Source organism: Rhopalosiphum maidis, chromosome 2 (genome assembly GCF_003676215.2).
Source record: "Rhopalosiphum maidis isolate BTI-1 chromosome 2, ASM367621v3, whole genome shotgun sequence".
NCBI classification, from domain to species: Eukaryota; Metazoa; Arthropoda; class Insecta; order Hemiptera; family Aphididae; genus Rhopalosiphum; species Rhopalosiphum maidis.
The window spans coordinates 36,710,491-36,728,323 of NC_040878.1; the positions used below are offsets into that span (position 1 = coordinate 36,710,491).

Here is a 17,833-nt window from a genome sequence, read left to right on the forward strand (position 1 = left end):
ATGTGTTATAGTGTATATTTTAAATTGTTATTATCATTACTGCTGCACATAAATATATAGTACATATTATGGAAATTCATGTGGTAATTTAATGGTCGTTTTTTAAATAGAATATAACGTATATGGATAGGTTTGACTCAAAATCAATAGCAACAGCTGCAAATGCAGCACACGGAAAAATGTCTCGGCTTTTTAGGTCTCACTGTTAAAAAACATATATAAGTATTCAAAAGTTTTGTATTATATTGATATTTAACAGGTCGAAAAATATATATACCTATTGTACCTACAATCTATTATTGAATTTCACTTTATTATTTGTTTATAAATGTAACACGTACCTATGAGTATATATTTTGATGTTAATAGTAAAATATTCAATATTAAATTCTAAGAATGTCGTTTAAATATTTTTGTATACATAATATAATTATAGTAATGTTGAACAAAAATAAAGATTCACAATTTGATTTAAATAAAGTACTATTATTTAATGAATTAAATGTCTCAATAAAAACAATGAGTTTGAATCTATAGTAAAAAAAAAAAAAAACAGTTTGTTTATCTTAACCACTTCCGTTTAATATAAATTTAGTATGCAAGATGTAGTTTTGATTGTATTTTAAAACATATGACTACATAATATGTCATTTAAAAGTGTAAACTATAAAATTTATTATTCTTCTTTAAATTATAGTCTGTGACCGCAAGTAGGTGTTTAACGTATATGGGATCAGTCACTGTTATATTGCCATCAAGGGGCAATACCTACATATTTTTTTTACAATATTTTTCTCATTGTTATTACTTTTATTACTTTCATTATCATTCAAATATTGTTTGATTTATGGATAAAATAGTATTTAAATTATTATGCATAATAACAACTTCAATTACGTTTATGTATAAGTTATTTATTGAGAATATTTATTTTAATTATCTATTTGAGAATAATTCAATATTGAATAAATAATATAGGTAGGTACTCTTCATTAGAAACCATATAGTCATTACGGTCTTTTTTTTTAAATATATCGTATTTGTCTACATAATAACTATCCTAATTATATCCTAAAATATTTTTGTTTTAATTTACCGGTTGTACATTTTTAATTTATGAGAAATTAATATGAACATATATTTAAACATAATAATAAAATATAAATACTATTATATTACTTAGTTTATGTACATCATATACAATATTTAACTTAAATATGTTATACATTTGTCATACAACTCGTGTTCTATTTTGTATTGTACTGTTGGTTTTCTTCGTGTAGTCTATAAACGAAACTTAGGATTTTTATAGCATATATGTTACACTTTATATAATATATATGTATACGAATATAGGTAACAATATCCAATAAAGGGATTACATTTGACTCGTTTAAAGCTTGTATTATAAACCATATTTATTTACACGATCAATGAATTATTATGACAGCAGGCTGTACCAATGAAATGTAGAACACGAAGTTTTGATTCGTTTTAGTTGTATAGTAAAAATTATAACTTCTATGCTGCTAGCAGGTCACTGTCCACCATTAAAAGGATACTAAGGTCTATAATAAGTATACAAAATGTAACCACATGATGGTAATACCACTGTACTGGCACACTAATATATTTACTGTATTGGATGTAAAAATGTAAAAAAAAATCGTCCGTATGGAAATTGATGAAAAGATATTTTAACTGGATGTTTCTAATGTGTACGTCGAGTGTTTAAAAACCGGTTGAAACGGTATCTGTACAAAACAATCGTCTGCGTGCAACATCTCGGCGAGAAAATTGGCCAATCGTTCAAGTGTATCAAAATTCAAAGGGTATACCAGATACCTATAACATCTCATTTATATATTATATTATTTTAATTTATATTGTATGTCGAGGTAGTATATTAGATTTCAAGTATCAATTTGTTGGCAATTGGTTTTATATTCATCACTGTCAAGTAAAGTGAAAGATATCTATTTAGAAAACATAACACATATGTAATATTGATGTACCTAATTTAAAATAATGATCATCACTTGTACCACATTCGACCATTAGAATGAAAATAATTCAGGGAAAATATAATTTATACATAAATGTCAATATTAATAATAAATATATGTTCTACTCTATGATGCAGAGATAATAGTCAAGAAGAAAGCTTTGTGAAACGCAACAAAAAAATGCAATATGACCCAAGAGTAATTGCTGAAGAAATATTGATGCCTACCTTAACGATAATATAATATTTGCAGAAATTATTTTATTTTAATTTATTTTACTATGACAGGATCATAATATTAATTGGTGTATGATATTAAATCGAGTTTTGAAAAAATAGAAAAATATTTCTAAAATTGCAATACTTACGTATAAATGTATATAGGTAATATTAAATATAGCATATTGTATAGGTACCTAAAAAATTTTTATCTGTTATCTGTAAAATATTATACGACTTGTAATATACGTTGATCTCCCAAATGCTGTATTATAACATAAATTTCAGCGTTTTTCAATTTTTAATGATTTCAGCTCACATTATATTTAAAAAAATGGCATAATGTAACGTGATGATTTATTATTTTCCATTAAGGAACTACAAGAGTTTTGAGTCGGCATTAGAGTCAATACTATTTTTTAAGTTCATTTTTACACACTATATAAACCACATTCTAAATATTAATCCGCACTAGTGGATTTAGCCAGCTAAATATTTGAAAAGTGAACAGCATGTGTTCGTTTAGACATACAATATTATATTAACCTACGTAAAATGTCAATATAATATTTAGAGAAATAAAAAATAAAATCTAAAATCACGTGGGCAAATGATTTCAATTTTAAACACTATATACTAGCTGTCTACTGATTATTCATTTAAATTTTTATAGTAGTAAAAATCAAAATGCGATATCTTATCGCAATCGAAAAGTATCGTACACATTATGTTGTTACATATGAGTATACAAAACTCACCATAATATATATTATAATAACCAGGCTCAGCATATTATCGTTCAGTTGTGTCACGTGTTTTAATTTTCTAATGTTTATAAGTTATATGTAAGTACTATATAATGTACATTCGTATAGTGTGCTCTCGTTACTTATTAAATGGTTATTGTTACTATTCAAAATTCATAATACATTATTAGATGTAACAAATAAATTATGTTTTTAAATTTAAATTTAATAATTTTGCACCATTTGTAGTACAGTACAAATAGGTGTATAATAGCAGTTTAATTTAATGAAATTATTATATACTCACGCGAAGCTATTAAAATAACTACGTACACTTAAGTGGACAGAGTTTGACAATTTTTTCAGATTAACAGAAACCATAAAAATGTTTGCGAATCACGTAGGTATGATGTATTAAGATCTTTTATTATCACGGATAAAAAATATTAAACAGACAGGAGAAAGATTTATAAAAAAATAATGTATTCACAACAGCCGTCTAAATAGCCAACTTGCGGCTAGCATCTTATTTATAAAACCGTTATTTACTTATTATTATGAGTACATTTTTTTGGTATACATTTATAAAAATTTATCAAATTACATAAATTGTATTAATAAATAATTTCGGCCCTTGCCGCTCTTGGTATAATTATATTTATACATGTGGTTCGCGACATAATATTCATGTTGGTCACCCCTAATATATACGAGTATATATTATTATAATTATAAAAATATGACCGTTGTATATATCATATATATATATATATATATATATATATTAAACTTGGTATAGAGTTATAGGTACATGAATTCATCTTTGCATGATAATGTATGTGTGTTTATTGAATATCATATAGATTTAAAACATAATACGTATGGGTTGTCGGCATATATTATTATATAGTTGGGCTTAATATGAGCCTATAATTTTTTTAATTTCAATATAATAATAATACCACCGATTTCGTGATTACGATATGATATACATGGATGTTGAAACAGTTAGTCCGCTGATCACTTTCAGAAATACGTGCGATAATATTTGACTTGTTTATTCAAAAATGCTGTGGTGGCTAACAATAATTGTATTTCGATGAGTTATTATTTACGAACGTCGAGAAGAAAAGCGCGTGCGTAACTGCAGGTACAACTTACTCGCGGGATGACCAAATCGAGAACCGTGACCCGGAGTCACGTAATATTATCTGCAATAGCCGATGTATACCTATACCTACCATTTTCATCGAACGAATAGTAATAATAATTATTTACTCACCAAACATCGACACCGGATGCTTCGTTACACTACCAACGATATAGCATGGGTACTGCATGAATAGAGCTAATATGAACTCTTCGCGTGATGTACATAGAGAATTAATAGAGGTATATGGTAAGACTCGAGACTTCTACACCGTAAGACTTCTTTTCATCGTTGTCGTATACGTACGAATATTGAAGTTAGGTTATAACAGGTATGGGTTAGATTTATGTAGGTATATGCGTGTATTGTACATATTGTGCGAACGCAGTGGTTTTATATTTTCCGTAAAATCTGTACGTCTCGAAAACTGTTTTTACTTCCACTAATATTATATTCTAATCAAAGTATTTATCACTTATATTAAATGTTTTAGTAAATCGACATTATAATAATTAAAATAACATATCAATGTTTATTGTTTTTTTTACGAAACCATCATCCAATTTTAAATTACATTATGCTTGTGGCTTTACGATGTGTATTTATAAATATGTTCAAAGATATTATACGTGAATAGTTTTTATATACTTTAATAAATAATTAAAGGATAAGTATCTGTGGTGACATTAATTTTCGTACAACAGCAGCATTAAGTTTCAGATCCATTTCATATTATATGTAGATTGTAGGTATATGCACCTTGCACCTACTTAAAATTGTTAATACTATTAAACTAAATGGACGAGAATGTTATATAAGTAATGTTATATATTTTTAGGCATTGAAAAATAAAATTTAAATAACTAATAAACAAGAATTAAATAAAAATAATCATGCCCCAAGTGATTAAAAAAAAAACATATATTATTATAACCTACCTACATATGATTTAAATATAATTAATTTAGTAAATCTACTGTTATAATTTTAAATATTGCACTTTTTATTGATTTTTTTACTAACTGTTTTAAATTAAAGTAACTTTGATTTAAAAATACTCTATATTTAAAACTAAAATTAATTAACAAAATGTTTTTTTAACTTTAAATTTTATTGTGATAACAGATTATTTACAAATTATTAGTAAATAATAATACAATACAGATAACATAAATATTTATTAATAAATTATATAGTGTTCAACGAGCTCATTAAATTATTATAAAATAGTGCAATTACTCATTAATTTTGTTATTTAAAAGTGAATAAAAACTAATAAATTATTCTTTCATTTGAAACAGGATATATAAAATGTAAAAAAAATGTAGGAGTACCGATTGTCGTAGGATGCCAAAATAGACCACAGACTACTATATCTTATACATGTGTATGTGAACTCGATTAATGAATCCGTTACATTTTGATTCACAAAATAACTACAACTCATATTTCAATAAAGTCGAAACAATTTATTATTCATATTAATTAATTATTCAAAGTGAAATATAATTATAGGGTTAATTTAATGTAATATTTGATTAAAAATAATTCACTTAACGTTTATATAGGCTCTATAATAGACATGTATATTTATATCATTACACGGAAGTGAAGATATTTGTATTTTCACATTTTAAAATTGTGTACCTAAATGTATTTACCTTTTAGAAGATTGTTGATTTAAACTATTGAAATCTATCATCAAATAATAAATAAAAATATATGTAATATTGCATAAATTATAAAATTTTTATTATGTACTCGTATTTTAAATTTAAAATCATTTTTAAAACCTGAAAAATTATAATTTGTTAAATATGTCTTATGATTTTTATCTTAAAATACAATAGTAATTACTTTTTTAAATAACTATGTATTTCAAAAAAAAAATGCAAAACATATTTTTTAGTTAGAGTTTAAATATTAACTGTCGATTTTGTGAATTCTTAATTTTTATCTTTAAAAAATGTATTATGTAGGTAGTGTATTAATATGTTATAATAAGGTAATTTTAGAAAGTGAAAACTGGGTGACAAAAAAATGATATATTTATGCGAAACGCGTAGGTGTATAAGCTATAAAATATATTTCATATATTATAAGATTAAAACTGACACGCAGACTTCATTATGACATATGGTCGATTGTTTAGTTTTTAATAATTCTTCAAGAGCTCGTATAATAATACTTATTGCCTGAAAAATGCGTTTTTATTTGATTTTTTATTCGAACGTGATTGCAGGCTTCCGATAGGTAATTATATCCTTAAATGGAAATTAAAGTTATATATATTATATATATATTTATTTATTATTTAGGTCCACGTTTTAAGTCATTGTAGTCCACTTATAATAATAATAATAATAATAATAATGACCACGCGTTGTCGGTACTTGTAAACCGAGATAATGTGCTCCTAGATCATGGCATATTTATGCGCGCGTAAATTAAAAAAAGCACACATATAATATTATAATAAGATAATATATGCATTGGAGTATGCATAATATATTATAAGACGTATGCAATTGAAGTTAATTCAGAATATTTTATTAGTTACGTGCGACAGTTTACTGTGGTCGAAGCGCGCCTTCTAAGTACATATTTATTATAGACCGTAACGACATATGACATTTTTCTATGTGAATGTATTATTAATTATTAGACACTATAAAGCATTATATTATAATTATTATTGACGTTGATAAATCATAAACGTATTAATGTACGCAGTATATGTATATATATATATATGACAATTTTAGATTCTAGGTGGAGTGATAAATAATGTATTAGCACTACATAACATTTTAATAAATATTATAGTACCACCAACCCTTTTTATAGTTTAAAAATTTTAATCCTTAATTTCGAAGGTGATTTCTAGTAGAAAATTAAAATAAATATGGTTGGTATTTTGAGGGTCAAAATGTATTGGGAAATTAAAAAAATAAGTGCTAAAACTAAAATATAATACATAAGGTATATATGGTATATATGTATACCTACGATTTTTTTTTCTAATTAAAAAATATTGAAAATTTTATAGAATATTTATTTTATAGACTCAGTGTATTTTTCAAAGTATCTTGACTGTTTTTGAGATATTTTTAAAATTTTGATAATATCTTGATAATAATTATTATGCCAACTCAGAATTTTCTTATTTTCCGTATTAATCGTATATAATAACCTTTTATCGTTGATCTTGATTATCAACCAAGTTTAACTCATCTAATACAATAGTCTATAGGCTCAGTTAAGAAGAACACTGGACACCAACTATACAACAACAGAGCGACTTCCTGGTTTATTTTTTACGACGTAATTTCTAAAAATTGATCAAATTTTTCGATTCTTTGTTACGAGACTACATGTATTCTGTATAGTAAATAACATCCTATATAAATATATATTATGTAACATAAAGAATCTGATAAACTCAAAATGTGTAATAATTTACAAATCTAAAACATACATAATAATATAACAGCCTTGATATATCGTCGTGTAAAAAATGTTCCAGCGAACGGAATGTACCGAAAAACACAATGTGTGTTTAAACAGTACATAGTTCGTATTTATATATTGTACTACATTGTTTTCAAAATGAAATATTCTGTTTAATTATATTATCATATTGTATTACATAATTATGTTCCTTATAAAATCAAAGTAAAACAACAAATAAATATAGTATAGTAAGTCGTGAGCCATTCAGAAGTAATCGGACACGGTTTCTTATTTAATTTATTGGTACCTATATACATATATATGCATATATATTATAGTTTAAAACACGCGCGCGTACCTATATAATACGTATAATGCGCGTTGGATAATAACATTCGGGCATAACTAATGGGACATGTCCTAACCATTCATATTATTTGTACAAAGCATCTCTCGCTTTCTTTTCGTCATCTACTCTTTTTTCTTTTCTTTTTTACTATTATTAAAATAAAATTGATTTTTTGTTTTTAAAATTTTTTCACCGAATTACAATAACGTTTAATAATAACACATGTTTGGTGTTACACCATTTCAGTGTTCGCAAAGTAATAGGTATACATGCACGCGGTAATGCGAATTACAGTTTTCGCTAAATAAATACATTTACCTAAATAAGCGACCGAGCGGGCCTCACGGTAAAATCATAGATGTCGGGCGTTAAAATCCCTCCGGGGTATAAGATACACGACGTGCGCTGATAACGAATCTGTGTAAAAAAAATAAACAACAGAAACACTGTGCCGGCATCGCACGAAACTCGTTCGAACAATGTTTGCGTGATTACGATTATACACACACGCACATATATATATGTTATACATACAGCGACGACGAGCATGATAATTCGTGTCGGTTGTGATGTGAACGGACACGAAAAACGCCAAAGGAGACGCGTCGGTATATATTGTATTTTTATTATAATTGCGCGGTACCTACCGACTACAGTTGAATGTTGCACAGCGCCACAGCGGCAATAATAGTATAGAACACCTTCACAACAGCCTCCTGTACTGCGGCATACCTATAAATACGTGCTCTGTGCGCGTATAAACACATTATATACGTGCGTACCTACCGTCGCGGCGGTATGTCCATACCGCGGCGGTTGTGGTCGTCGTGCCGGTCGGAAATCCGTGCGGTCCGCGGATTGCTGCGTCGAGGGGTAAAAAAACGAATAAACAAAAACGTCCGGGCCTGTAAGTAGAACAAATTAACGATGCTGTGTACGACGATCGCGGCTGTCTGCGCGAGTTTACGCGCGTCGTCCGTGTTTGGGCAAGACTCTCCGCCGCGCCACCGCCAGCCTTCGGCGCACGACAGCTCCGGCGGCCGAGTTTATTTTTTTTTTATTTTTTATTTAACGGGACTCCGCCGGACCACCGACCGACCGACGGCTCTCGACGTGTCAGAAGCGATTGCATGTGCGAATATTGTACATTATCATCACATTATGCATTCATACCTATTATAATATCGCGCGTGTAATCGATTGGACAATTTGAACATAATAATAGGTACATTATAATCGTCGTTTTTATGATAACATAATAATTACATCGTCGTGTGTGTTCGACATGGCAGATTTTTTTTTTTTTTTTTTTAATAATCGTGGTTGCGCACAGTATACATCGTGTTATTATAGGTATATCATATTATTATTCTCATGATAATACAACCACAACTAGTGCAGTGTGTACATAATACATATTATATTGTCGCATCATCATCATTGTTATGTTATTATTGTGTTATTATGATATAATTTACCGGCGGACGACGGTGGAGTAGCAAAATATGTGTGTCGATTAATTATCAACTGATAATATTTTACGTTATTACTAATTATCGTGTACATACTGCTAGTACAGTACACAAACGCAATACATTCCCCACCGTGCGCGTGTGTTTACACAGTATATTATATGTATATGTATTAATGTATATATTGTAACGAATAATTATGATATTATATAATATTATGCGGCGCTATATTATTATAATTGTTACCGTTGCGTGCCATATAACGAGTATTGTATACAAGTCGCGATTTATCGATTAACCTATTGGTATACTTAATACAATATTGTCTGCGATAAAGAACGGAGAGATAAAAAACATCGATATTTCACTACCTTAGGACAGTGGTGGCCAAACTACGGGCCGCAGGCCAACTCCGGCGGGCCATCATTTAAGTTATGGCCCACCAAAGAACTATAATAATTTATATTTACGTAAACAAAAAAAAATTTAATTTACGTAAAAAAAAAGGCCCGCGGTAAAAAAAAGTTTGGCCACCACTGCCTTAGGACATGTTATGACGCGTCGACAATAAAAACAAATAGAAAAATTTTCGAATTTTGTCACGCGCGCCCGCTCGACAATTGCCCGCTATTATTTACTTATTACGTCTATATTACGTTACGGTAATAACTAATAAGTAACAGTAGCAATATTATGTCTGCAGATAAAATGTTTGGGAACATTTTTTTCCGATTGACGGAGAAACTGCCAATGATGAAAAAAAGGACTAAAAATTAATATAATTTATTTTTTTTCATCATTCATATTTTGTATTCTCAATAATAAATTATTTACATATATAAGCGTAAAATATACATGTATGCAAAATAACGTAATTTATTATTTTTCTATGAGGACTTCAAAAAATTATGTAAGTTTTCCATACAACCGTTAAAATAGGACGTAAAATATATGTATTGGTATACGACATATATCAACGATCTGAAAATGATATGAATATGATGCCTATAATTTTATTTACCCATAACGGCCATAACAGACCATGTATAGCCTTATAAAGTTATAATTATGCACAGAGAGTAACACAAGACTAAAGCTACACTTGAAAATGTATTAATGAAAAATTATGTTCGACTGGAATATTATTTTTATTCCGTTTTGTCCATATTGGGTCGTTTCTTTTTACGGGTTTTCGAGGTTCGCGGCTTCTGTAAAGTTTTGCTGTACCGACAACAACAACAAAAATAGCATACATACCTATACCTATATTGTTACCGGTGCGCTGACCTGTACAGAGTGTGTATGCGTATGGAAACATTACCTTTACATAAATTCGTATGTGTGAATGTGTATGTGAATGTGTATGTGCATTGTGTATACATTTCGTTTATTCGCGTGCCAATATGTGGCGCGTTTCTCGGTCATCTGTACACGGAACACGTGGCCGAGAGCCATCGTACGCGTGTACATGGATTCCTCGGAAGGAAACGTATTTTATGAAATAGTCGATTTATTTTTAGCTTCTAACAACTTAAGTTTGATTTCACACAAAACGGAAAGCTACATTTATTTTCTAGATTTCAATCAAAGCTAGAACGCGAGATTTCAGGTTTTTTACTCTATATTACCATAATATCTGCTGAATCGATAATGTACCTTATGGTTTGTATACTCTTGTTTTGTACACTATATAATATATTATATATACGTTGTATTCGAATTGTTAATAGTTAAAAAAATTCCAATCACCCGCCCCCTCTATTTTATGAATGTACACGTCTCAGGAGTCAGGACGATTCATCACAAACACACACAAGCAAACACATACACTCTCTCATCACTGTATCGCAATAATAATAATAACAACAACAACAACAATAACGCTGGTCAATTGTTTGCAGCGCAAATCGTTTGATCTATCCGAACACCTGTTGCATACGTGTATAATATAATAGTTATAAGGACAGACGAACAGCGATTTGAGTACGTATATGCTACAGCATTAGTGTAAAAAAAAATCTGTTGCAAAATAATTTTGAATCGGTCACCGTTAGGTTGTAAAACACGATAAAATGTCCTTAAACGTATACCCATTATAATAATGGTATAGGAACGAGCGCAGGCCGCAGATTACTATAATAATAATAATAATAATATAATATGTAATCGCATAATATATTACCACGGTCTATTTGCCGGAAGCCCAATTAGTATATAGGTATTGCGTACGTTTTACTCATTTACCCATCGGATATAATATACATAAACATTATACATACCTACGACCGGGTTCGTACTTGTTTTATGGTGCACAATAATAATGTAAAATCATACACTTAAAAAATACACGTGTTTATATGTCGTTCCCGTACGTAAACTAAAATTATTAAGCCAAAACGTGTTTCTAAACGCATACATCATAATATTATATAGGTACATGCCATATGGGTTATATTATTATTTATTATTGTAAAGCGCGAATCGTGCGCAACGAGCTCTTTCGAAAAGACCGAATGGGTCTGGAGAACGCAAATAAAGTGTACATATGTATGCGCGGCGTATCCACAAAGGTACATCGATTTGTTTAAAATAAATGTGTTTAAAAATAATTTAAATTTGTATGTTATTACTATTATGCTTAGACCCTAGTACGGTTGTAAGCATTCCTTCCAGTATAATTTATAATTTATATAGGTTATATAATTTATTATAAATAATTTCCGTCTGATATTTTATGCTATGCATGTAAAATTATTATTGTCAACAATAAATAGTTCATAAGTTTATTGCATGTTGTGTAGAGTGATTTTACGATGATTATTTTAGTTTCATAAACTATTTTCCACTTCAAAATTACTTTTTGCAAATCAATTGAATATCTGTGACACATATATTTTAACATAACTTAAATTCCACTCTCTAGGGTGGTCCTAAACGGCCAAGTTAAAATTACAGTATTATGCACCTCGAAACATCGTCCTTATTTATGTTTCAGGCCCTATCTGTCACCTTTGCAACCAAAAAAAAAAATTATTATTTTAAGGCTTATTGTAAAACTATTTGATACATTTCTGGGTTCAAAATGTCATTTATCTCCCCTCGCAATACGTGACTATTTCTCTTAAGAACTTTTTGAATCTCTGAAAATCAAATACATAGGTAATATGTATGTCTTCAATACATTTTGCACCTGGTTCACCCCAGGGGTCATTACGCTTAAATGGCATCTTATTTGCTGATTTATACTATACCACTATATGTGAATGCGAATAAAAGATACGCAAAAGAAACGGTTTGCGAAGTAAATTGGTGGATTAATATTTCACTTTTATATAGTTCATGTATAATAAGTTTCTAACGTTTATCGAAGTGTTCAAAACTGCAATACACGATTTTAAATGTATAAATGGAAATAAAAACAACAGATTGCCAAGGCCGGAGGGAGTGTATAAATATTTTAAATATAGGCATTATTATAATAGTACTAGTGTATTAAAAAAGCCGTATATTTATTGAAATATCTGACATTCATATCAAAACTGTTTTATAATTTATTTAAATTTTTACAAAATATTTACACACGACTTATATGTGTTTTATAAACTGCATGATTATCTACCATCGTATTAAAGTAGTCAATTTTATTGCCTTTTTATTAAATTTAATCCGTTTATAACTATTATACGCTTTATCGAACTGTTAAAGAAATTATAGATAATTCAAAATTCAAACACACATGTGTAAGGAAACAATAATTTTCAATACCTACTATATTATATGATTAACCATAATATTAATGCGTTAAGTAATTGATTAAAATTATATATATATATATTAGATCTTCATACATGTTACACTTAATATAGTAGTTTTACAAAATTATAACTTATAACCATGATTGATGATAGCGCAGTAATCATTATGCTTGAGACTTATTCGTCACGATACTTACGAGTATATAGGTATAATAAATAAATATATAATGTAATATATTATATTAAAAACTTAGGCGCAACTAGAGCTCTATTTCTGGGTAGATTAAATTGATATCGGAAACCCGTAGAGGGCTATGCCCCTATACCACTAGTATTGGTCACATATAAAACTGGGTGGGCTAAGCCCAAATGCAAATAAATTGGTAAAATATGCAGTAAACGCATACTACTAACAACTAACTTTTAATTTCTAATAACACCTTCAAAAATATTGAATGAGAATATAATGTGAGTAATATAAACAGTACTCGAAGTACGGACCTTTTCCGATTATCGATCAACCGGATCATTAATTATCTTTGGAAATATTATATACATACCCACTCATTCGTGTGATATTTCACATTGACACTTGTTAGTTGTTTTATAATCTTATAAACATTATAAATGTTGATGTATACCCGATTTGAGTTATTACGAACTTATGAATAATGGTACCTATATAGTGTTTTAAATTATTGGAATAAAAACATTTTCTTTTATTATTGTTTCAGTGTCGTGATGTGCTGGAATTAAAAGTTCTCGAACTATGCCCGGAACTTACGTTGCTCGGAGAGACGTTGGAAGAGGCTTCAAGTTTGCAGGCCGAACACGAGAGAGTATTGGAAAAAATACAGGTTTGAATCGTTCCATATCGATTGTTTACACTTCAACAGAGATTTGGACGTAACGCGTTTAATTTTAGAACGATAAATGCACCGGACGCCTTGTGTGTGTATTGCTATGCATCGTTTAAGTATAATAATATATTACGGCAAACGACGCCAATTTCGTTTCGAAACCAGACCTCTCCGTTAATCATTCTATCTGTTAGTTCGCGTACATTATTTATAAATGTATTATGTATGCACATAATATAATATAATGAATATTATTATGTTATTACCCCGTACGAGTGCCTTCATTTTTCGTTCACCTTGATGCCAACAAACACTTTCATAGATCTGACACTATTGAATGTAATGCGATTATTTACACGTTCATTAATGAGATCGCTTCGAAGACGGTCTCTTCAATTAACCGGAGATTACGTTGCTATAATATACCACAGCCCATTATTATAGCATTGCGTTACACTACATTTCCCTCTCATTATTTGGTTTGCGTAGGTAGCACGACTATTGACGACTTTTGTTTTATGACGAAACGAACGGTTATTATTAGGTACTTTTGTGAAAACTTCAATATCCTACAACTTTAATACCTACATCTCATTCCCGGGTCGTCGCAGACCCGGAGTAATTATTTTGTTTTTTGAATGCTTCGCTTTAAATTTCTATAACCGTCAATTGAAATCCAAGGACTCTCCACCCAGTATACTCGTGTACAAATAATTCACCACGTCCAATGTACAATTTTGTTTGGACACTTCGACCTACAACTGGGTCATGATTTCTCGCGCGGATACTTTTAAATACGCCCTAAATGTTCAGTGCGAGTAAATGATTATCAGTTTATTTAAATTAAATCTCAATACAATACGTGTGTATGCTGGAACTTAACGTACCCAAATTAGTCGCTACTAAAATTACAATATATGGATACCTCGATTTACGCGCAATTTAACTATATATATATATTATAATATCGTCACATCGCGACTAGTGCACGAATATTGAATAATTAATATCGCCACACTTCATTAAAATAATATAAATAATATATAATGTTCATACGTAACCATTTATGGTAGTAACCGGCAATGCCATCAGCCTTGACTCAATAACGCGAGTACAAACACACACACACACACATATATATATACAATATACATTTTATACTTATGTGTGAGGCTGTGTATGCGTGTATTTTATTATGTATGCATATTGCATATATTACACATTTGTGTGAACGAAAATAATAATATTATATACCTAAGAACGTTGAAAATAAACGTGTTTTTTGTATAGGTATACTATAAACTATTATTATTATTATTATTATTATTATGAATCGTGCCTCTATTACAGGAAAAGCAGAGTCCCGTCAACGAGTTATTGAAGAAAGCCGATCATTTAATAGCTACACAGAACACGCAGCCCGAAGTATATGCCGCCATGGCCGATTCTCTGGGATTAGCATGGAAAGACGTAAACGATATACTTCAAAAGAGGAGTTACTTGTTGCACCTAAATGTCGAATATCACCGGTATGGAAGCACATTAACCGATATTAATCGATAATAATCGTACACAATAGCCACCGATAGATACGCATATTTTAAATTTATGTTGCGTTATGATAATTATTACTCTGCGTATTTCAGACAAGCCGAAGTATGTATGGAACGAATCAGAACGCTGGAAATGCTCTGCCATAGTTACCTGCCGACCGACGTCGAATCGATCAAAAATCATCTAGAGCATATCCAAGAAGTTCGCAAGTCCATACTGGAAGCACTTATGGTTGCTTTGGGCAATGGTACTCAGCTACTGGACGTTTTGAAAGAAATGCAAGCCAAAGGAACCCTGGATTCAAGACCGGGATATAACTATCATTCTATTTCACTAGGTACATAGCGTTAAATATTATGTGCCTTGTGTTAATCTAGAACTGTAATACTGAGCTTTTATTGATTTTATTATAAATAAGGTAGAGAAATTAGTGTTCTAAACAATTAATCAAAAAAACAACGATTAAATTAATTAATTTATATTTATATTATGTATATATTTATTTATGTATATAAATTAATTTTATCGTATTAAAAAAATATCACATATGTATTTCAATTATTGATTAAATGTTTAACTAATTTTACATAAGTAATTAAACGATAAGCACGAGTAGCCAATAAAAAAAAAAAAACAAAAAAATGCATAAATGCAACTAATTTTTCGCTATAATTAAATAATTTTTATTGATGACCAATAATTAGTCATTTAAACAAAAATAAATTATTATATAGATATAATTATCAGTTAAATATATATAAAGTTAATTATATAAACATGAACTTAACTATACTATGAACAAAAAATTGAAACATAAATACATATTATGTAATTTGTATAAGCTACAAAATGAATTTTATCAGTTTTCGTTACTATACATGCTGTGTTATTGAAACACACACACAAAAAAAAAAAAACTATGAGTAATAAAATTTTTTTAACTTAAAATATGTAAAAATTGGCATAAATGTAATGTATAGGGGTGTAACTATTATAAAATGGTATAGTTCAATTATTTACACACATATAAAACACCTATAAGATTTAGAATAATAAGACTCCAGTTAGTTTTTACTGACTGTAAAAAGATTGGAATTTACCAGAAATCAATATATGAATGTTAACATATTATTAAATCCGATCAACTATTACTTAATAGATAAGCTATTGATACATTTATAATTTGTTATTAATTCTTTAATATTTTTGTAACAATTTATTAAATTAATTTCCATATTTTCTAATACTTTGGTACCACGTATTTTATTTGTATATAATATACATAGTATAAATATTTATTATTCAAGTTGGTTTTATCATTAATATTAATATTATGTTTTTTAGCCGTGTCTCAAGTAGAACATTGGTTGGAAAAACTTCACGATAAACGTCATTCGTTGGACATCGACTGTCATGAACGTAAGACAATGTTGGAAAAACGACTGACAATATCTTTACTAGTCACTGATTTAAATTTACTTGAAAACATACTATCTGAAAGAAAAAACTCTCTTGAAAAAGTTAAAAACTGTCTTGGTGATTCCCAGTACGAATGTTCTAAATTTACGGAAGTCAACTCTAATTTGATAACCGAGGCAAAAGATATAAGAGACCAAGCGCTGAGAGTAGCGAAAGCTACCGAGCAGTTGGTGTTAACTAAAGGTTACATGGAAGAAGATTATAAATGCAAAGCGTATAAACTATTAGAATTAGCGACTGAATACTTGGAAGAACTAAACAGGAGAGAAAATCTTTTAGATGCCGCTATGAAATTCTTCGAGACCGCCGATAAAGTAATGAAATATCATATTATAAAATTTATTCTGTAAATAATTATTTACTCTTTTCACTATGTTAGGTCCTCCGCGCATGGGAAACCATACTTCAGCATTCATCCGATGAACAATTGGCATCAAAGAACACGTACGTTACAGAGACGGTAAAGCGAACCGGCGCCTCAGTAATTCAAGAAGGAAATTTAATATTAAAAGATTTACCAGAGGCAGAGGTATTTAATATATTCACAACATTTGAACAACGTCAGACGGAGTTATAACTTTTATTTTTAGGGCGTTAAACGGGTTGTAGACGAGTTAGAAAGGAAAAAACAGTTAATACTATCGATTGTTATGAAAGACCGTGAAAAATATATGGAATCTTCAGAAGCAGTTAACACATTCTCAGAGAATTATAATAATGTAACTACATATAATATTTTATAAAAATACATAGATTTATCAGTTTATCACTAAACAAAATAACACTAATTG

General features: G+C 29.2%; 1 protein-coding gene across 6 annotated transcripts in view; it reads left to right on the top strand.

Moving 5' to 3' along the window:
- Positions 1-17,833, top strand: part of LOC113555242 (muscle M-line assembly protein unc-89) — a 54,206-nt gene that overhangs the window by 14,950 nt on the left and 21,423 nt on the right. For all 6 annotated transcript variants that reach the window (XR_003405336.1, XM_026959641.1, XM_026959637.1 and 3 more), the window contains 6 exons: positions 13,884-14,006; positions 15,360-15,538; positions 15,656-15,900; positions 16,908-17,356; positions 17,422-17,571; positions 17,633-17,761. Coding sequence is in view for 5 of the 6 variants with exons in the window: in XM_026959641.1 (XP_026815442.1) it covers positions 13,884-14,006; positions 15,360-15,538; positions 15,656-15,900; positions 16,908-17,356; positions 17,422-17,571; positions 17,633-17,761 (1,275 nt within the window). In the remaining variant the exon portion in view is untranslated. The remainder of the gene's footprint in view (positions 1-13,883; positions 14,007-15,359; positions 15,539-15,655; positions 15,901-16,907; positions 17,357-17,421; positions 17,572-17,632; positions 17,762-17,833) is intronic.